The 22,413-nt window shown below is 31.9% G+C and overlaps 1 protein-coding gene across 1 annotated transcript; it reads right to left on the minus strand.

Moving 5' to 3' along the window:
* Positions 1-20,542: 20,542 nt before the first annotated feature.
* Positions 20,543-21,933, minus strand: LOC126884452 (uncharacterized). Its single transcript, XM_050650384.1, has one exon. It carries the CDS (start codon positions 21,627-21,629, stop codon positions 20,760-20,762), a length of 870 nt encoding a protein of 289 aa, XP_050506341.1. The 5' UTR covers positions 21,630-21,933; the 3' UTR covers positions 20,543-20,759.
* Between the last annotated feature and the right edge of the window lie 480 nt (positions 21,934-22,413).

The following is a 22,413-nucleotide window of genomic DNA, read 5'->3' on the forward strand; positions in this document are numbered from 1 at the left end:
TTAAAGTGGCTGGCGGATTCTTTAAGATATTTTTATCTACGTGGCCCATTTGCGATTTTTTCAAATTCTAAACATTTATGATTTGTTAAGAGAGTACGATACGACAATAGGATACTTTCCGAGAATTCAGATAAGTGCTTGTAAAGTTGCTCTCATTGACTAATAAACAAGTCTTTTTTATTACCAGATGGTTTAAAAAAATCTTTTTTATTACTCGACGGTTGCTGTTATGATATTGTTACTTTATGCTTATGTATTGTTATGGATAGGGTTATAGTTCAGTCTAAGTTGAGAATTTGATGATTTTAGACACGCTTTTCTTTTGCATACCACTGTATTTCAAATAGGCCTGGGTCCCGTGTACCAAAAACAAAAAAAAGTTGATTAATAGCAAGCTGAAAACTTGTTAATAGCTTAACGGTGTCTAGTCGGGCAAATTTTGATGTACCGGAACACTAGAACAGGGGAAGTTTTAAGTGTGGAACAGTTTAAAAATTTGGAACGTCAGATTACGAAAACGTCCCATGTATTTTGTCGAACAGAGCATCCAATTGATTTGTTACCCTTTCATTAAACTCTCATGCAAAAATCAGACTGATATTACTAACCAACATGATTCCTGTCATTTGACATATTCTTCGTATTCCACTCATTAAAATGCCCAGTTGGTGATAAACATCAGTCTGATTTCGGCATGAGAGTTTAATGAAATGGTAACAAATCAATTGGAAGTTATGTCCGACAAAATACGTGGAACGTTTTCGTAGTCTGACGTTCCAAATTTTTAACCTGTTCCACAATTAAAACTTCCCCTGTTCCAGTGTTCCCATACATCAAAGTTTGTCCGAATAGACACCGTTAAGCTATTAACAATTTTTCAGCTTGCTATTAATCAAATTTTTTGGTACGCGGGATCCAGGCCTATATATTTAAATATAGTAACGTCGAGATCAGAGCAATTATTATTCATATACGCGTTATGGTGTCCTGCATATTTCTTTAAATACTAGTACCCACGTTGAAACGACTAAAGTGTTGGAAGGGGGCGGCAAATATTAAGTTGCACACGGGCGGCCAACACTTTATCGGCGGCCCTGAGCGAAGTAGTGTGGAAAGAAATCTCAGAGGACTTCGAAATCAAACAAGGACTCAGGCAGGGTGACCCGATGTCAACCACGTTGTTCAATCTTGTTCTTGAAGTAATAATGAGGAATTGCAGCATAAAAATGGAAGAAACCATATTTAAAAACGAACATCAATGTATTGCTTTTGCGGATGATCTAACAATATTAGCAAAATCAAAGAAAGAATTGAAAAGAATTGTGAAAAAGATAGAAAAAGAAGCAAATAGGTTTGGTCTAAAGATAAATGAAAAGAAAACTAAATACATGATAATGGGTGATACACAGCAAGACAATGAAGAGTTTATAAAAATATAAGGGGAGAAAGATTACATATACAGTTTTGACAGAGTGGAAGAGTTTACTTACCTTGGTGTGAAAGTAAAGGAAAATGGACATGAAGATAAAGAAATAGAATCCAGAACTACAAAAGGCAGTAAGTAAAAAAAATGTAATTGTGTTTTTCACGCCCAGGGCCTACATGACCTGTTGAGCAAATAAATAAATAATAAGTTAAGTACATGCAAAAGAGTGTATGTATATTTCAAAAATCTGACGATTTGAGGGGAACGTAAGGAAATGGGTGAGTCAAAAATTTCACAAAAAAAAGGCGAATATTTCGCGAAATGAACGTCAGATCGAAAAACTAAAAAATACGAATTCAATATTTTTTAAAAATCTATCGAATGATACTAAAAATGAGCCCCACGGAGTATCAGATCGAAAAACTGCAAAATACACTTCAAAATGTTTTTGAAAAATCTATCCAATGCTACCAAATACGACCCCCCAAGGAGGTGGGGTGGGGGGTTACTTTAAAATCTTAAATGTGACCCCCAAACTTTTATTGCAGATTTGGATTCTTTACGTAAAAATAAGCAACTTTTATTAGAGACATGTTTTCGAATTATGGATAGATGGCGGTATAATCGGGAAAAACGATTGTTGGAAATAGAAAGAGAGCGCCCACTAAAATGGAAAATTTTACTTACCTTTTTTTAATTTTAGGCCCTAATAATTACAACTAACTGCAAATTTAGCATACTTTGCTCCCCTACTATTAGAAGTTTTTAATTTTATTATTAAAAGCGACAATTTTGAAAGCGATGATATCTCGATCCGTGAAGCAATCGGTTTGAAAACTTTACTAAATGATTATTCTTTTAATATTTTTTTACATATTTTTAAGAAAGTGTTTACCCAAACCGATGTGATATTCAATGTTCTTCAAAATCAGTCAACTGACATTATTTATTCGAAATACAGAATAACAAAGATATGACAAAATTTCACGAGATATTAATTTTCAATATCTTCTTCTTCTTCTTCTTCTTCTTAACTCAGGCGAGACTCGTTAGTCTCTGGCACTTGGTCATAAAATCTTTGTACCAAACCCTGTTATTTTCCTTAAACTTTAATAAGTCCTGTGGCCTCAACGAAGGCCAACAGTTTTCTTATTGGTAGTTTTAGGATCTCTTCTGGTTCAAACCTCATTTCACCAGTGAAGCCCTGCCTTACATCACCTAGCACACTGCAATGGCATAGTATATGTATGGCAGTTTCTTCTTCCATTTGGAACTTTCTGCACCATGGTTCATTCACCTACCTAGTTTGTATAGGTGATTTCTTAAACGGCAATGTCCAGTCACCATTTCAGTGACCGTTTTGATCTCTCGTTTATTGAGGTTCAACAAACGGTTCGAGAGTTTTTTATCAATATTCTTGATTATTTTTTTAGTCTCGATTTACCCTTGAGTGGTTCTTCATTTATTTCGATGATTCTTTATCAGCCATTTCTGAACCTCGTTTCTCATAGCATCTTTAGTGATGCCACAGAAAGGTTCTCACAAAAGATTCTCTCGAGCCTTGTTTCGCTAACATATCTGCTCGTTCGTTCCCATGCACCCCTTCATGACCCGGCACCCATATTAAAGACACTTTATTGTCTTGCCAGGTTATTGAGGAGATCTTTGCAGTTTCTCACCAGTTTTGATTTGGTGAGAGGGTTCTTTACAGCCAGAATAGCCGATTGGATATCTGTGTAAATGTTGATTCTCTTAGCTTTAGGGTACTCATCAATGATTTCATCAATGCAGGCCACCAAAGCAAAAACTTCAGCCTGGAACACCGTTGTATGTTGACCTAGGCTGTAAGATTTATTATAGTTACATGTTTGCCCAAAGACTCCTGATCCAGTACCATGGGCAGTTTTAGATCCATCAGTGAACCATATTAATACCCTATTATTAAAACCCCATTAATATTTGGGACTTTTTGTTCTCTAGATGGTATAATTGTGTCAATCTTCTCAGTGAAGATTAGTTCTGGTGTCATCATATCTGAGTTCATCATAAAGATGGATTCCTCAAGTATAGTTCCAGTAATGTTTGTGTGGCTATTCAATACATAATTTGGCCTCCAAGTATTGTTTGCTCTAAGTCTCAGGATGATCATAAAGGCTACCGGCGAAATATATAATTCCAGCGGAGGCAGACCTGTGATAGCCTCTAATGAAACCGTTCCTGTGCTATTCAAGGCTCCTGTTATATTTAGAAGCGCTTGTCTTTGTAGGGTGGTGAGAGTGGTCACACAAGATTGTAAAGCCGTCTTTCTCCACCAGAGTACTGACCCATAAGTGACTGTCGGTCGTATCACTGATGTGTACAACCAACATATCACCTTTGGTTTCAATCCCCAGGTTTTACCTACAACTCGTCTGCAGTTCCAGAAAAGTCGCTTAGCCCTATTGGTTATATTGGTAATATGAGTATTCCAATTGAGTTTCGAATCCAGGGTTAGCCCTAGATACTTAACCTCATTGGTTCTTTCCAGTACCTCTCCAAATAATTTCAGCTCACTCAGTCCAGTAAACTTCTGCTTATTTGTAAAGGCTACCAGTTTAGTTTCAGAAGAGTTCACGGAGAGGTTCTCTTTCAGACACCAGTTCTCTATGTAGTAAAGGGCATATCGCATCTGATACGCAACAGTGCTGGGAAATTTTCCCCTAGTTACTATTACGGTATCATCTGCGAAACCCTGGACCCAGATTCCTGGGGCGATTAGCCCATGAATCAGATCATCGACAACTATGTTCCATAATGACGGTGACAATACACCGCCTTGAGGGCATCCCTTAGTTGCCCTCAGATTTATGGTATCTTCATGCGTATCTGTGGATATTATTCTGCTCTGAAGCATCTGAATAATCCACTTGCATGTTGTGTTGTTGAATTTCTTCCTCACCAGTGCGCTTTGTATAGACTCGATTGAGGTATTATCAAATGCACCTTCTATACCTAAAAATGCAGCAAGGGCGACTGCTTTCTGATGCAGACTCCTTTCGAGTTCCGACACTAGATTGTGCAGGGCGGCTTCACCTGATTTCCCTGCCTGATACCCTCATTGCCGTTGGTGCAGTGGATTTTCATTTAAATTGTTTTTCTTGATGTGTTCATTCATGATTTTTTCCATGGTTTTTAACATGAATGAGGTCAGACTTATAGGCCTGTAGGATTTTGCTAAGGTGTAATCTGTTTTTCCTGGTTTGGGAATAAACGCCCCCCTTGCCCTTCTCCAAGCTTTGGGAATGTATCCCAGAGCATAATTTTCAATATATACACAGTGATGTTTTGGATTCGCTTGATATTTCTGAATCCCCCCCAAAAAAAGGCAAAGACAGTATACACTGCTTGACACAGATCTTGAAAAACGAGTATATTTTGAAATTTTGGATACTATTATTACGCAAATAGAAACTCGTTTTTCAAATTGTGAAAATTTGCAAATTTCTGACCTCTTTGACGATTCAAAATTTAACAGTTACGCCAAATAGTTTTTAAAATATCAATTAGACAAGTACATTAAAAATTATCCATCATTCTTTAATCAAACAAAATAAGAAAATGAATTAAAAGTACTTAAAAGTATGAAATGTATTCATTATTTCAGAAACCGAAAATGAATAAAAGCTTACAAAAAACCTCCCTTCTCACTCTCCTGAAAACCTATATGGGACCTGCTTCAATATTTCTGTCTTGCCATAAAGAAAGTTATAAATTGTTTTATAGAAAAAAAAAATGGTGTAACTTTTAACTTTAAGAAAAACGTGATTTCATCTTTTTTTTTATTTTTAGGGTAAAATTGCGATATTGACAATGTTTCCCCATCTAAAATTCAAAATAAAACTCATTTTCTTTTTCAGCACCATAAAAAGTATAAAGTAAGACCAAAATTAGCCATTCACCACACCGTGGTTGATATCTCGAGAAATGAGCGTTTTTTGGGGGGGGGAGTACCACGTACCACTCGTCTATAAGGTCGCGTAACTTTTTTTCTGTTGCATATTTTGACTTTGTGGCCTTTTTATTGTTATTTTTTAAATTTATTTATTTAAAATATAATTTTACTAAATAAATGTGCAACATAATAATATTCATAAAATTCAAGTTTCTACCAAAATATATAAATATAATATTAAGCTTCAAATCCGGTATACTGTCAATGTTAAAAATGGGCTGCAACGGTCTAGCGCTAGCGAATGCTAGTCCGCGAATTTATTCTCATTCGGCTGCGCCCATCATTTTTTTTTACTTTAGTCGGAACGAAAAATACTCTTTCTTTATAACTATACTGTTTAAACAATTTTTAACATTTTTTCTTGCAAAAAAATTTGTTAAAAACTTTGACTTTTCTTATAAAAGATTGGTTAATTTCAGATCTTAGTGTTGTTAATTAACGTAACAGTGATTTTTTCAAAAAAAAGGGGCTATCTCAGACCCCAAGGGTCGTAGGACCTAAAAATTTTTTTTAGAAGTTGTGTATTTTAACCAGCTTTCAGTATTTTTTATTGCCATTTAATTTGATCTAATTTCTACGAAATTATTGTAATTGTTTATAAGCTTAAAAACTGCTATTTATTAACAAATAATTTTGTGTACGTACATGGAATTTTTTTTACTTTTTTTTTTCATAGGGTATTAGTATACATCTTAACGAAGGAAATGAGTCCCTGACTATTGAGATACATTCAGCCATATTAACTGGACCAGCCTCAGAACTTAGCTCGTTTTTCAAAAAAATTTATAAACAAATTAAATTTTGCAAAAACTATTTAACAGATCTGGACCATTTTTTGCACACCATTCAAACACCATAATGTCCTCAAGTTTAGGTATATTTAAACATATTTTAGTAAACAATAAAATTGTTATTAACAATATTCAAAAATAGTGATTTTGTCGTCCGTCTTGCAATAACTTTTTTGTTTATTAACCGATTTTAATTTGGTGTATCTCGTTCGATGTATTTTTTTTTTCTGAAAAAGTTAACTGTGGACGTCAAATTTCTAAATAAACAAGTTTTTAAGTTATGAGCAAAAAACTAAGTGTGGCGTTTTGATTGTTTATTTAAAAAATATTCCACTAAAAAATTGATGAATCCCAAGATGGTAGCCTTTTTGTAATATCTCATACTACACATTTCAACTGTCAAACCTCGTCTTTTCAATTATGTCGAAAAACGGCTTATTTTTTACTAACTTTATTGGTCTATTTAGCAAATTAGAAACATCAAAAATGACCAAATTTTTAGTGGATCGATTTTTTCGCATCGCAGTATATTATCTAAAACTCTTAGAGATTTTTGAAGTTATACTTCTTTAGGCGCGATTGAGATTGAATTTTTATTATTCTGCGCGCATGAGCACACAGACAGTATGGCGTTAGTTGCTAAATCTTTCAATTTATGTAGATATGTATCAGCGCAAATAAGGTGCAAAACTAAAATATTAGTGTTTTTAGCAAATATATTTATTATAATTTTTGTGTCTCTTGATTTGTCTTCCTCGGGAATACGATAATAAATATTATTAAAACATTTTTATTTTATACTTTACTTGATCTATTTGTCACCGTGATTGTAATTATTAGGTCCGAGAATCGATGTAAACAGAGCACTGATAGGTTTAGTAGAGCATTCGACTAGAGATCGAAAGGTCCGAACTATTCATATTCCTTTTTTTATTTTTGGTATTGTTTTAATAAAAAAAATTTGAAAAGGGTAAGTATTAAAATTAGTTTAATATTTAAATAAATTGTTTAAAGTATATTTATTTCGTTGAAATCACATAATAGAAGTGTAACTTCTTACGTGCGTACAAAGTACACACACATTCTTTTTTATTGAAAATGGACATGGGGCATTATTAACGCAGCAACATCTTAAAAAAAATGTGTGTGTACAGTAAAACCTCGATAGAACGGACCTCTATTTAACGGACTCGGATATAACGGACAAAAATCCCTTCAAATTTTAAAAAAGTTTGAACGTAAAAAAATAAGAAAAATCGAATTCTTCAAGAAAAATCAGCAAGGACAGGATCAAAAATTGGTTCCTTTTTAAGAATTTGTATCTGCAGTGAGAAAATTTTAAGAGAAGAAACTGGGAATACCGCCGGAAGAGGTAAAAGGTTTATTGATTGTAGACAACGTTCCTGCTGGTCCCTTTGAAAATATTCTACGTTCAGAAGAAGGCAACTTTAACCTATATTTTTTGCTGTACCTTTTATGTTCAAAAAATCAAAAAAATACAACACTGCTTATTCAACTCATGGATCAGGGAGTCATTTTGGCAACCAAACGAAGATAATGCTGACAGTTTTAGATGAAGTAATGGTTGTATTACACGATGAAGGTAACGCAGAGGATACAAGAGGGCAGCATAATTTTAGAGAAGTGGATTCCTTTTTCAAAGCGGGTTTACCGAAAGCAAGCGCGTCGATATCAAACAGCAAACGTCACTTCACGAGTAGTAAGACAATTAAATACAACTTGTTTGTGTTTTGCCTTTTTTATTTATATAAGAACAGTGCTCATATTTTCAAAAAAAAATTTGATTTATTATAAGCCTATTTTTATATAACGGACTTTCGGCTTTAATAGACACCCCATCCCCCCAATTAGTCCGTTATATCGAGGTTTTACTGTACTTTGTACGCACGTAAGAAGTTATACTTATATTATATAATTTCAACGAAATAAAGATACTTAAAAGTTTATTTGTATTTTATTTAATTAATAAACTAATTTTGATATTACCACTTTCAAAATTTTTTTATGAAAACAACACCAAAAATTAAAAAAAAAGGATAACAATCGTCCGTGTCAAGATTTGAACCCGGGACCTTCGCGTTATGTAGTCGAATGCTCTACCAATAACCCATCAGGATTTTGTTTTTACGGCTTCTGGGACGTAATTACATACGACGGTGACAAATAGATCAAGTGAAGTATTAAATATAAAAATGTTTAAAATACTTATTATCATACTCCCAAGGAAGACAAATCCAAAGACACAAAAATTATAATAAATATATTTACTAAAAACACTAATATATTATTTTCAAACCTTAGTTGCGCTGATACATACATAACTTGGATGATTTAGCAACTAACAACATACTGTCGGTGTGCGCACGCGCCAGGGAATGTAAAAATTCGCCCTCGTGCCTAAAGAAGTATAACTTCAAAAAATTAAAGTGAAATTTGACTTTTATGGGGGTTTTGTTCCCTTAAACGCCCCCCCCCCCAAACTTTTGTGTACGTTCCAATTTAATTAGTATTGTGGCACGATTAGTTAAACACAATATTTTTAAAACTTTTTGCCTCTTAGTACTTTTTCGATAAGCCAGTGTTTATCGAGATATTTTAAATGCGATTATAGAGACCAGTTAATAATCTGAAAATTTATTTATAATTTACATTTTTAGGCGTATTTTGAAAAAGAATCCACATCTCGATAAAACGTGATATGTCAAAAAAAGACTAGGAGGCAAAAAAGTTTTAGAAACACTGTGTTTAACTAATGGTACCACAATAATAGTTTAATTGGAACGTACACAAACATTTGGGGGGTTTAAAGGAACAAAACCCCCATACATTTTTTCTGTAAACATATTAAAAAAGAAGCCGCATTTCGAAGAAAACTGGCTTTTTGAAAAAATACTAAGGCGCAAAAAAGTTTTAAACCGTTGTGTTTAAGTAATGGTACCACAATAATGAATTAATTGGAAAGTACATAAAAGTTTTGCTGGTTTAAGGGAACAAAACCCCCATAAAATTTTTATGAGGTGGACGAATTTCACTATAATTTTGTTTTAAAATATTCCTATTATAAGAATGAAACGTGTCCATTTTCAATAAAAAATCTCTAACAGTTATGTGTGGTATAATTTATGACCAATATTTTCGACACACCCTGTATAACGGCCCCTTAGGAATAAAAATTGAAATTCACCCTGTTAATAATTTCAAACTAACACCATAATTCATAAAATGCCAAGAGCACTCAAATCCTTTAAAACTGTTTTTTTATCTGACATAACAATTATGAGCTACACTTCTGCTTGATACAGATGGATTCTCAACAAATTGTGACAAAACATTTATCTGTATGTCTTTTGTAGTAGATTTACTGCCAGACCGCATCTTGTTTTTACGCTGCCAGTTTCAGAAAATTTAGGAACATGGATATAATAAATAATGTCGATTAAGAATTCTTACGGCTTTGTGGTGGTTACGACCAGTCTCTCCAAAAATAATAATCGCTTCATATTTTTTTACTTAAATTCTGAGTCATTTTTAAAACTAAAACTTAAAAATCTTTAATATATCGCACCCTCAGTGCAAGACTGCAGTACCTAAGTCAAAATAAGTAAGTTTCGAGATAAAGACGATTTTGTTTATTTTCGTGCTAATATCGGTGAAATAAGACACAAATTTTAAGAAAAATTAACATTTAATTATGATTTTGCATGCTTTTCAGCCTATATTGCATTAACCAAAAATAGAAATTTAAATAAAATAATATTAACGCAAAAAAAATTAGAAATTTCAAAGTTACAACACTTTTGCACGGAAAAAATTGTTAATCACTACACATTTAGTATTAGAATTTCAAAGTTACAACAGTTTTGCACGGAGAAAATTGTAAAAAGCGTAGACACATTTACTTTTACAGTAAAACCTGTGTTACCGGCCACCTGCCAACAACGGCCACCTGTACTAACGGCCAGTTTAAAAATTGCCCAAACCAATTATGTACAGTAAAACCTGTGTTAACGGCCACCTGTCAAAACCGGCCACCTGAACTAGCCGGCCAGCTTCAAAGTTCCCCAAACCAAAATTTTTGGACTACAAAACCTGGTATTGACGGCCACCTTTTTATATCGGCCAATAGTTCTGTCATTTTTAGTGACCGTTATTGACAGGTTTTACTGTATATCTAGACTACAAAAACTGACATTACCGGCCACCTTTCTATATCGGCCAATAGTTCTTTCATTTTTAGTGGCCGTTGCTGACAGGTTTTACCGTAGTTGTTGTCCTCTTCTCGTACATCATCTTGTGCCAAAATATTTTTATAAAAACTATGGTGGGCTTCTGGTATCATACCCGAATGGCATAAGTATACCAAATCTTTTTTTTGGATAATTTGAATTTTTGGCTGTTCTTTGGCAAGTTTTCTGAGAATAGATATTTTTGACCTCTCAGTATTGTCAATACACAGGTTTTAAGATAACTGTTTTTCCTTTTAAAATCTTATGGAAAATAAATATAATACAGTAAAACCTGTGTTAACGGCCACCTGTCAAAACTGGCCACGTGGCCACCTGAACTAGCCGGCCAGCTTCAAAGTTCCCCAAACCAAAATTTTTGGACTACAAAAACTGGTATTAGCGGCCACCTTTTTATATCGGCCAATAGTTCTGTCATTTTTAGTGACCGTTATTGACAGGTTTTACTGTATTACACAAAGGACATAAAATTTACATGAATAGATTGGTCTCGAAAAACTTTGTTTATTGTCTCAGCCGTTAATGGATTACGTAGACGCTCTGTATATTAAAATTAAACACCACAGATATAGATATTAAAATAACAAATATCTTACTTTTTTCATTGCTTGTTATCGAATCCGTTGCAATGTTCCGTGCAAAAACGCAAAATAGTTAAACTGTTGTTGTTGTAATATTTAGCCCATTAAGCATTTGAAAGTTACTAAAGTTTTACAGGGGATAGATATGCATGTTTACAATCGAATTCCATGATTACTTCATTTTCATAAAATTTTGAGTTACTGCAGTCTTGCACTGAGGGTGCGATATAATACAAGAAATATGATTTAATATCGCATTTTTGAAAATTGTTTTATTGAAGTTATACTTCTATAGGCGCGATTGGGAGTGATTTTTTATTATTCTGCGCGCATGCGCACATATACAGTATGTCGTTAGTTGCTAAATCTTTCAAGTTATGTATATATTAGTGAAAAAAGGCGTGAAAAGAATATATTAGTGTTTTTAGTAAATATATTTATTATAATTTTTGTTTTTGGATTTGGCTTCCTCGGGAGTAAGATAATTAAAATCATTTTTATATTTATTATACTTCACTTTGTCTGTTTGTTACCGTGAATTGGCATTATGTCGGAGAAACTATATAAACAGAGAGCTCGTGGTGTTATTGGTAGAGCATTCGGCTACAGATCGATAGGTCTTGGGTTCAAATCCGGACCATTCCTATTCTTTTTTTTTTGGAAACTGTTGAGCATTGAAATTAGTTTAATATTTAAATAAAATAAAAATAAACTGTTTAAAGTATATTTATTTCGTTGAAATCATATAATAGAAGTGTAACTTCTTACCTGCGTAAAAAGTACACACACATTCTTTTTTCTTCCTCTTCTTCTTTTTTAAATGATTTGGAACTAAACAGTGATTTGTACGCATTCTAATGATAGTTTTTATGCGTTTTCTATGTATGTAAGGGATATCCAGATACTAAGTAAGGACTATTTGAAAAAACTGGTTGTAGCTTTTTATACCAAATACCTACTTTACCTTCTAGATTACAATCATTCTCTTAGAGACCAATTTTAAATTCTCCATATCAAAATCAAGGCCCTAAAGTCTAAAGCTATCTTTATTAAAATCTATAGAAATTACTTCTTAAATTAAAAAGTAAGTAACCTTAAATTAAAAAATAAGTCTACCTCTGTTAAAGAACAGGGTAGAAGAAAAACTTGAAGATGAACAAATAGCATTCAGAGCCAAGCATTGACAACATAAGCATACTACGAAATATAATAGAAAAAAAAATAATGATCGGGGAACAAACATATAACCTTCATAGACAGCAGCGTTCGACACAGTTGACCGGAAATATTGTGGAATACTACGGAGGAGCTGGGAATACCGAGGAAACTATTAGAGATAGTTAAAAGTACGTACAGCAGAGTGTTGAGAAAAGTACAAATGGGAGGTAGCGAATCAGTAGAATTTAGGATGAACAAGGGGATAAAACAGGTGCTTAGATACCCTAAGCCCACTCCTATTAGTCATAGTTATGGATAAATTCTTTAAAAATGTAAAAAGAAGAACAAACCACTTAAAAACAATAATAGGCCACACGCACCGATTACTTACTGTATGCGGACAAGCTAACAACCCGAGAAAGATGCAATGACTAATAATTTATGTATGGAATGAGGAAATAGAAAAAATGAAATTAAAGATAAACATCAGCAAATGCAAGACGATGAAAATAGGTCAGCAGGAGCAGGAGATTGGAGGTGAAACACGAGTGTTCTGTAAAGGACAAGAATTTGAGAGGGTGGCGGGCTACGAGTACCTGGGCACGATAATATCAGATGACGGAAAGCTAGACCTAGCAATTGCAAATAGGACAAAGAAAGCTACAAAAATATATTATGCGATTAATAATACGATACATATAGTCCAGGAACCGAAGCATTTCACCTCGCAATTTTTACAGAATGGATCGATTTGCTTGAAAATTTGAGAATAAGTAGTGGATAGTTCAAGGATCAAAATCTATATGATGCCGAAAGGCACTTTTACAATGGGGGCGGTTGCCACCCCATCTTAGGGGTGGAAATTTTTTATTATATTTTTACTGCAAAAGTTGATAAAAACATTCATTATAAGCAAAAAATGTTCTATACATTTTTTTGATAAAATTAATACTTTTCGATTTATTCGCTATCGAAAATGTTAGTTTTATACAGAAAAATCAATGTTGTTCTGAAGCTATTTCCTTGTGGCATTTTTATAATTACGTATTTTTTATGGGAAATAAGCCACAATTTTACTAAAAAATGAATTTATTAACGTTTCGAAGCCCAAATCGGGTTTCGTTGTCAAAATACAAAATACTATTAAAATAAAACAAACATGTTGTTGCTAAGTAAAAAAATTCTTCTAATAATTTATTTAATCTGACTCATTTATATTGGCAATTTAGACGTATATTATACATTTTAAAGTAGAAGACTTTAAAATGATATCGCCAATATTTATGAGTTGCGTTCCTGGGACGACTTTACTAAAAGATAGTTCATTCGATTACATGAAATCAATCCCAACTCAAGAATATCCGTCGCAAAAAAAAAATCATAGCATGTGATCTGTCTTTAAAAAGACAACCAAATGCAACGATGACAGTAAAATTCTCGCGTTAGAGATTCCATAGTAAATCACGAGGGAAAACCAGGAAAAAACCTCGTGATACTATCCCGGCATCGTAAGTATTTGGTCTTACATTTAATCTACCTTCAAAAAACTAATACCAAATTCTGACTTTAATATGTTTAAATTATAAATAATATTAATATTACATAGATATATAATAAGTAATACTAAAATATAAAATTTGTACTAACTCGATATGTTATTGACTTACTAATCGTGGTATTTTCTTTCTATTGACTTCCTCTTTCAGTATGGGTAACCACATCCTACTACATTCTACCGAGGAATTTGCGACACAATTGGTTTCATTTAGCATAATTAGAGCCGCTTCTTTGATTTTTCTCTTTTTACTATCTGATTCTTTCAGTTAATTTTTCTTAATTTTTTCGAAACGTTAATAAATTCATTTTTTAGTAAAATTGTGGCTTATTTCCCATAAAAAATACGTAATTAGAAAAATCAATGTTTTTCGATATATACTCATTTACCATTCACTCAATTTTTGCCGTAGAAAAATTTTTTTTAAACCAAGTTCTTGGGAATTAAATAACCTACAATTTTATATAAAAACATTTTTTTGTATATCTGATGCTAATCTTTCTATTTTGAAGAAAATGGCATTTTTTACCAAACTACAAAAAGTCGTTGTTAGCTTTTAACTCCAGTTTTTTAAAAACTAATCATTCTAAGCCAGTCAAACTTCTAGAATCTATTAATAATACATAAGTAAAGAAGAGTGAATACGGCCAATGACTAAAAGCAAAGCTAACTTACATTATTATGCTTCCAATTGGATTTCTTTTTTTTTTCAAAAAAATATATTGATTTTTTAACCGTAACCTTTTTAATTTTTATCTTAAAAAGTTTGGCAAAAAGTAATTTTGTAGGTGTTTACAAGATCTATAAGAATATTAATATTAAATCCTTTTAAAATCCTCAGTCTCAAAAAGTGGTGACTTTGATAGGGTTGGTAAAGGTGATTTTTGCATGTTATTACCAGATTTAATTGTCAATAGCTCACTCAATTTTTATTGCGGAAAAAATTTTTGCAAACGAAGTTCTTGGGAATTAAATAAGCTACAATTTCATATTTAAATATTTTTTCGTATCTCTGATGATAATCTTTCTATTCTGAAGAAAAGGGAATTTTTTACCAAACTTCAAAAATTCGATATTTGCTTTTGACTCCATTTTTTTTTTAAACTAATCATTCTAAACCAGTTAAACTTCTAGAATCTATTAATAATACATAAGTAAAGAAGACGAAATAAGGTCAATGACTAATTTTAATCAGGGTGGTGATTAGGGGTTTGCTTTCGATCACTTTTTCGCTGAAAAATGTAGGGTCTGACATTCTTTTCATTATAAGCCACTTAATTTTTGAGCTAAAGACTTTTTTTATTTCTGGAGATAGATATTTTTAAATACTTCAAATAAGTTTAAACAAGTTATCCTCGAAAAATACATAGTTTTCCCGTCTTTTGACTTTGAAACTACAATATTTAGCATTTGACGAAGAAGAGCGGACATATGTATAATAAAGTATAGCTCGATTACTATTGGTCTTAAAGAAAATTTAAAAAAACGGTTTTGTTGATTTTTTCAAAAGGTAAATTTTTGTTAAGCAAAGTTGTTTTGATAAAACGAAAACTTTTTGAGTTATTTACAGAAAACTCATTAAAAATATTAATTTTTTTAATATAAAACTAACACTTTCGATAGCAAATAAATGTATAGAACATTTTTTGCTTAGAATGAATGTTTTTACCAACTTTTGCGGTCAAAATATAATAAAAAATTTTCACCCCCGACATGGGGTGGCAACCACCCGCATGGTAAAAGCGCCTTTCGGCATCATATAGATTTTGATCCTTGATCTATCCACTACTTACTCTCAAATTTTCAAGCAAATCGATTCATTCTGTAAAAATTGCGAGGTTTTGTCCTATTTTAAGCTTCATTACTTGGACTAATACTGGGAAAAACGAAAATCAGTCTAATCAGTCAGGAAACAAAAATACATGTATATTTATATAATACAATCACAGTACCAACTCTTCTATATGCAAGCGTGACATGGGTTAAGCTGTAAATATGGTAGTAAATAAAATACACGAAAGAGCCATAAATGCAGCAGAAATGAAGCAGCTGAGAAAAATAGCTAGAAAGACGAAGATGGACAGGGAAAGGAAAGAAAACATCAGAAACGTGCTAAGTCAGGAACCAACAGAGAAAAAAATTGAAAAAAAAAAGCTGAATTGGTTTGGACATATAACTAGGATGAACGAGAACAGACTAGTAAAGAAGGTGACAGATGCCAAAAGACGGGAAAAGAAGAAGGGACAGACCTAGAAAGGGGTGGATGGAACAAATCGAGGAAATCGGAACCAAGAGAGGGAAAACAGTGCAACAGATTAAGGAAATGGCAGGCGACCGGAAGGCGAAGAAGAAACGAGTAAAAGAAATGGAATAGGTGATACCAAAGTCCGACGCTCTTAGAGGGTATAAGGACAACGAGAAGAAATTAAAAAATAAAGATATAATTCTGAATGACCAAACTTGAGACAAACAGCTCTCCCCTTCTCAACAAATTTAGATAACAACTATAAAAAGTGTATACGCTAAAGATAGATCACTTGAGAAAAGCACTCTGTCAAAACAGCTGTAATGAAAAATGAAATTCCATTAAGTAATGTTCAAATCCATCACTTACTTATTATTTCAAGGTGATTTTCACTAAAAATAATTATGGCATAAAAAATATACTTAATATGATGTGAAATATCCAAGTTTTATAAAATAAAAACATATTTCATTAAGAAAACAGATAAGAATAATGTTGTTCTGAAGCTATTTCCTTGTGGCATTTTTATAATTAAGTATTTTCTATGGGAAATAAGCCACAATTTTACTATAAAATGAATTTATTTACAATAGTATTTTGTATTTTGACAACGAAACCCGATTTGGGCTTCGAAACGTTAATAAATTCATTTTTTAGTAAAATTGTGGCTTATTTCCCATAGAAAATACTTAAAGATAAAAATAATTGCCTACAATGGCTGAATATGTCAACAAAGACTGAAAATCCATTTGGAAGTAAAATAAAGAAGGCATTGCGAAAACAGTATCCTAAGGAAGTAAGTACTAAGGAATGATACAGAAAGTAAGAAGTGTATTCTTATCAAAAGCAATCAAAATTACATAGCTTTTTCAAAATATGTACCAAGAATAATAATTATACCTAAGATTTAAATTAAGATTGGCACTATGAAAAATACAGGGTGATTGATTAGTGTGATAAAGCTCAGTAGATCCGCTATAGTAATAGATATGTAGCAATAAAAGTTAATAACAAAAATTTTAGCCAACTTTGAGCTTTATATTACAAAAGTAGTTATAATGTTACAAGGTGTTCGAGAACATAGTGGCAGACCAAACTTATGTTTTTTTTTTTAAATCGAACACCATATATTTTATTTTATATTCAAAATCCCGTTCACTTCCCAATCACAAAAATATAAAGGTTTGTTATGTTATACAGGGTATTTACCTAGAAAGTTTTAACCAAAATGTTCTATGAAAATGTTAACAAGTTTAACTCCCTGTATAAATAAAAATAAGCACAGCAGCAATGGTTTATTGGTACCATATTTTTTTGTTGATTGTCAAAATTTTTAAGAATGGTTGATATTGCTAATTTTCTTTATATCGAACACAAGGTGAGTCAAAACGCAAGTACACCATTTTCTCAGTAATTTTAAATGGAACACCCTGTATTTTATGTCACCATCGAAAAGCACCATTACCATTCTTCAATTTTTGTATAATATTCCCTATGTCTAAATTTGTGAATTTTCGGGATATTTTCAGTTTTCAGAGCAAATTATTAATAATCTGTCTAAATTTTTCCAAATTGTAAGTAAGCCATGAATGAATTGTCTAAAACTGACGGTTACTTGCGTTTTGACTCTCCCTGTGTTTGTGTTCGATATAACTAAAGAAAATTAGCAATATCGACCATTCTTAAAAATTTTGACAATCAACAAAAAAATATGGCACCAATAAATCATTGCTGTTGTACTTATTTTTATTTATACAGGGAGCTAAACTTGTTACGATTTTCATAGAAAATTGGTTATAACTTTGTAAATACCCTGTATAACATAACAAGCCTTTATATTTTTGTGATGGATAATTTAGGAACATTTTGAATATAAAATAGAATATAGGGTGTTTCATTTAAAAAAAAAACATAAGTCTAGACTGCCACTAAGTTATCAAACACCCTGTAACATTCTAACTAATTTTGTAATGTGAAGCTCAAAGTTGGCTACAATTTTTGTTATTAACTTTTATTGCTATCTATTACTATAGTGAAGCTACTGAGCTTTAACACACTGATCAATTACCCTGTAGAAACTCACTATCATCATCATTATTAAAAAGCTATTATTACCTACAGCTACTTTTTCCTAAGGCTGCAAGACATTTATAACATGTAAGTAAATCAATTTCTAATTTATCATCTTTTTTGGAAAACAATTTGTTTCAAGCCAACAGTTTTTGTGAAGTATTTTTAGATTTAACATTTCGAAAAGAAGATTGATGTCACAGTATGTTTATTCCGAGGTTTATTCATTATGTATACATTTGCTGGATTATTTTTACAGATACAATTTACACCTTTTGTTTAGAATAAGCCACAATTTTACTTTAAAGTTAAATTTAGTTGACATTTCGATTTCAACTTTAGAAATCGTTTTCAAAAATCAAAACAGTAAGTAATAAAGTAAGCAAATTTGTTTTTGTTGCTTTGTAAAGAATTCTTCTAATAATTTAATTTTATCTGACTCATTGATGCTATGTTTCAGAGATATTATACATTTTAAAGTAAATGACTTTAAAAAGATATTGCCAATATTTAGAGATACGTTCCTGAAGTGACTTTATTAGGAGATATTTCATTCAATTACATGAAATCAACTTTAACTTAAGAATATCTGTCAGAAAAAACCGTAGCATTTGATTTGACTTTAGAAAGACAACCAGATGCAATGATGAAAGTACAATTATTATTGTCCTGTTAGTGATTTCATAAAAAAAATTGCTGGTCCTCATGATTTATTATACAGTGAGGATGTTTGAGAGTTGGAATAAATTCATTTTCTCGAGAATGGGTGACTTTGGAGATAAATCCCAAAACAATTCTATTTCTATTTTTAAATTATAATTGTTTGGCATATATTAAGTATATTATTATCATACTAATGACGTCATCCATCGGAGTGTGATGACATAATCGATGATTTTTTTAAATCAGAATAGGGGCCGTGTGATACCTCATTCGAAAGGTAAACATTAGCATAATTATTTATACAGAGTGTCCAAAGAGATTTTTTGAATTAAATTAATTGACACAAAAAGAAGAATGTATATACTTAATTTATTTAATTCGACATACATTTTACCTTTGTCCAAAAACAGAAAAAAATGTTTATTTGATAAATAAATATTGTTTTTCACTTTAATTCAATATTAAAGCTGCCACTTAACAGTTTGAACATTTAATTTAAGAGAAAAGCAATGTTTATTTTTCAAACTAACATTTTTTTCTGTTTTCTGACAGCAGTAAAATGTTTTTGCCGCCTTAAATAAATTACATACATTTTTCTTTTTGTGTCAATTAATTTATTTCAAAAAAAATTTTTTTGGCACCTTGTATAAATAATTATGTTAATGTTTATATTATGGGATACAAAATTTAATAACTAACTACTTATTCTAAATAGGAAATAAGCCACAATTTAACTTTAATTAAATTGTAGCTTATTTCCCATTTAGAATAGTTAATTACAAAAATGCCAGAAGGAAATAACTTCAGAACAGAATTGAATAACCTTGCGAATGAGCTATGTCATCATGTCCACATGGATAACGTCACTTGTATGATATATTATATATGCCAAAAAAAATTTAATTTAAAAATAAAAATCGACCTGTTTCGGGATTTATCTCCAGAGTCACCTATTCTCAAGAAAATGAATTTATAAACGTCCTCGCTGTATAATCACTAACAAGTGAATTTTACTGTCAGCATTGCATGCGGTTATCTTTGTAAAGACAAATCACATGCTATAATGATTTGTCTGATGGATATTATTAAGTTAAAGTTAATTTCATGTACTTAATCAAATAAAGTATCTATCTTCCAATAAAATCGTACCATGAACACAACTCATAAATAAATAGTGGCAGTATCATTTTAAAGCCTTCTATTGTAAAATAATATATACGGTAGAACCCCAATTATCCGTGTGCAGATTATCCGTGCAATGATTTTCTACTACTTAAATTGCATTTTTGAGGTAAAATAGTGTCACCGTAAATCACTTGATGGAAACTCTATACGCGAAGAGGGAGACTTATAATGAAAGACTTATTTTTTTCTGCTATATTTTTATTGTAGGTACATGGTACATATGTATGAATATACGTACATATGTATTATAATAAGAAATAAATGTTCGGATTATCCATGCTTTTCAATTATCTGGGCCAATGTCCGGTCCCGAGGAGCACAGATAATCGGGGTTCTACTGTACCTGAATTATCAATATGAATGAGTCAGATAAAATTAAATTACTTATTGGAAGAATTTTTTACCAAACAATAAAAACAAAATTTATTTAATTTATTAATGAGTATTTTGAGAAAGATTTCCGAAGTAGAAATCGAAATGTCAAATAAACTTACCTAGTTGTAAAGTAAAATTTTGGCTTATAATCAAGAAAAATAGTAAATTGCTTTATGTTTAATTGCTATTAAAGTTAAATTTGTTTTATAACTTTGCAGAATTTCATAAACTAAGGGCTAAAACGAGTCAATATTTTTATTTATTTTTATACTTACATAAAATATAAAATAATAAATTACAGATATGTTATATTATATAAAACAAAATACTGGTTTTAATTTGTTATATCATTAGTACTCCACTAGAAACTTTAGCAAATATTACTGAAACGTTCACATGAATAATAATTATAAATTTTTAAATAAAATACAGTCTTACAATTTCGAAAATATTGTTAATATCCATAGGAAAGTCCTTTCTTCTGAATGGCTGCTGAAACAGCAGCATTAAGAAAATCTATGGTATTATCCTCCTCCACCTCTTTTGAATTTGCCACCACACCATCATCAGGACTACTGCTGCCATCTGTCGAGGAACTCTGGACCTCCTGTGCTTTGATCCTCTCATTCTCTACATTCTCCAAATTATCCTGACTGAATTGCTCCAAGTCAGGTTTTGTACTTGGCAATGACACCTCGGCCTCTGTAAAGGAACTTCGGTGAGAACTCTGCAATGGATCTCCAAAGGGGGACTGTAAACCATGAGAATGGATTGCCATTAAAATAGCATCATTCTCAATCTCCCCATTGTTTTTGTAGCTCTCTATAAAACGGGGGACATCTACCGGACGGTTGATCCAAGCTTCCAGCACTTTGTTAATGGTGTTGTCCACAAATCCTCTAGCAATTTGTCTAGCTTGCCATTTACGTAAATAATAATCTTGTATTTGAGAATCTGGTGAAGCAGTTGTAAAATTATACTCGTCTGACTTGTCATGAATAACTATATCATCGGCACTGTCTAATATAGTCTGCAAACAACAACTATTACAATTAGCACTTCTTGAACTGTGCTGTTCTTTACAGTTCTGTTCATTATTTTCTGATCCCGCACTATTTGTATCGATATTCTGACTAGTACTTACGTTATTTTCTTCGTCAACAGTCTCTTTGTTGTTATTATTGTTGATTGAACTAGTAAGGAGGGCTTTCTTGAGATGGTTTTTACCCTTGAGTTCCCACACAAATCTGGCTTTCTTGAATGGTTTTTCTCCTGTACTAGGACCTTCTTCGTTCGAGTTTTCATCGCGGGTTTGTTTAGGCATCGTTTAAGAACAGAAAGTATTTAGTTTGTCACAGTATTGCTTGAGGACACATCACTTTATATTGATTTATAGCTATTGACCAAAGGACACTCACTACACGATTTTTTGTTCACTGAATGTCTATTTACACGCCCAAACCGTCCATTCTAACTAAACGATATCGCAAATTCAATAATTGTAAAATTTATTAGAACAGAATCTAGAACTTTAACTGTGTTTATATTTCGGTTTCACTTTGTTGTTTTAATAAAATCGCTATAATAAGCCCTGTCAGTCGGAGTTACCGTTTTGTTGACAGTATTAAAAAGAGAAGGACAAATAACACCGTCGAGCGCCATCTACTAGGACATTCAGGAATGGTGAAAATCTTTGCAAACTTCAGTTGGGCTGCGACCCAACTCGTCGAATTACAACTCATCGAGAGATATTTCATTAAAAGGCAAACCGTATATAGCCACTTCATCGAAAGACCCAACTCATGAACTGTACATTTCATATACAGGCACATTACCAGGTGACGTTAATTTGTCCAATTCGTTCCTCTATAAAAATGTATTTTAAGTAATTTTTACAGCAAAAAGTTTTGATCACTTTGTACAAACATTTTTTTAGCCTGTAATTTTCGGATTTGTATTACATTTTTTATCTTTCTTAATTTTCTGTAGTGTAGTGCAACACAACAGAAAAACCCGAAAAATAAGGTAAAACTTTCCATATTAGTAATAGGTACACTGTTGAGGTTAGAAATAGGGATGGCAGTTTTTCACAAAACACCAGTTTTCGG

Source organism: Diabrotica virgifera, chromosome 1 (genome assembly GCF_917563875.1).
Source record: "Diabrotica virgifera virgifera chromosome 1, PGI_DIABVI_V3a".
In the NCBI taxonomy this organism is placed as follows: Eukaryota; Metazoa; Arthropoda; class Insecta; order Coleoptera; family Chrysomelidae; genus Diabrotica; species Diabrotica virgifera.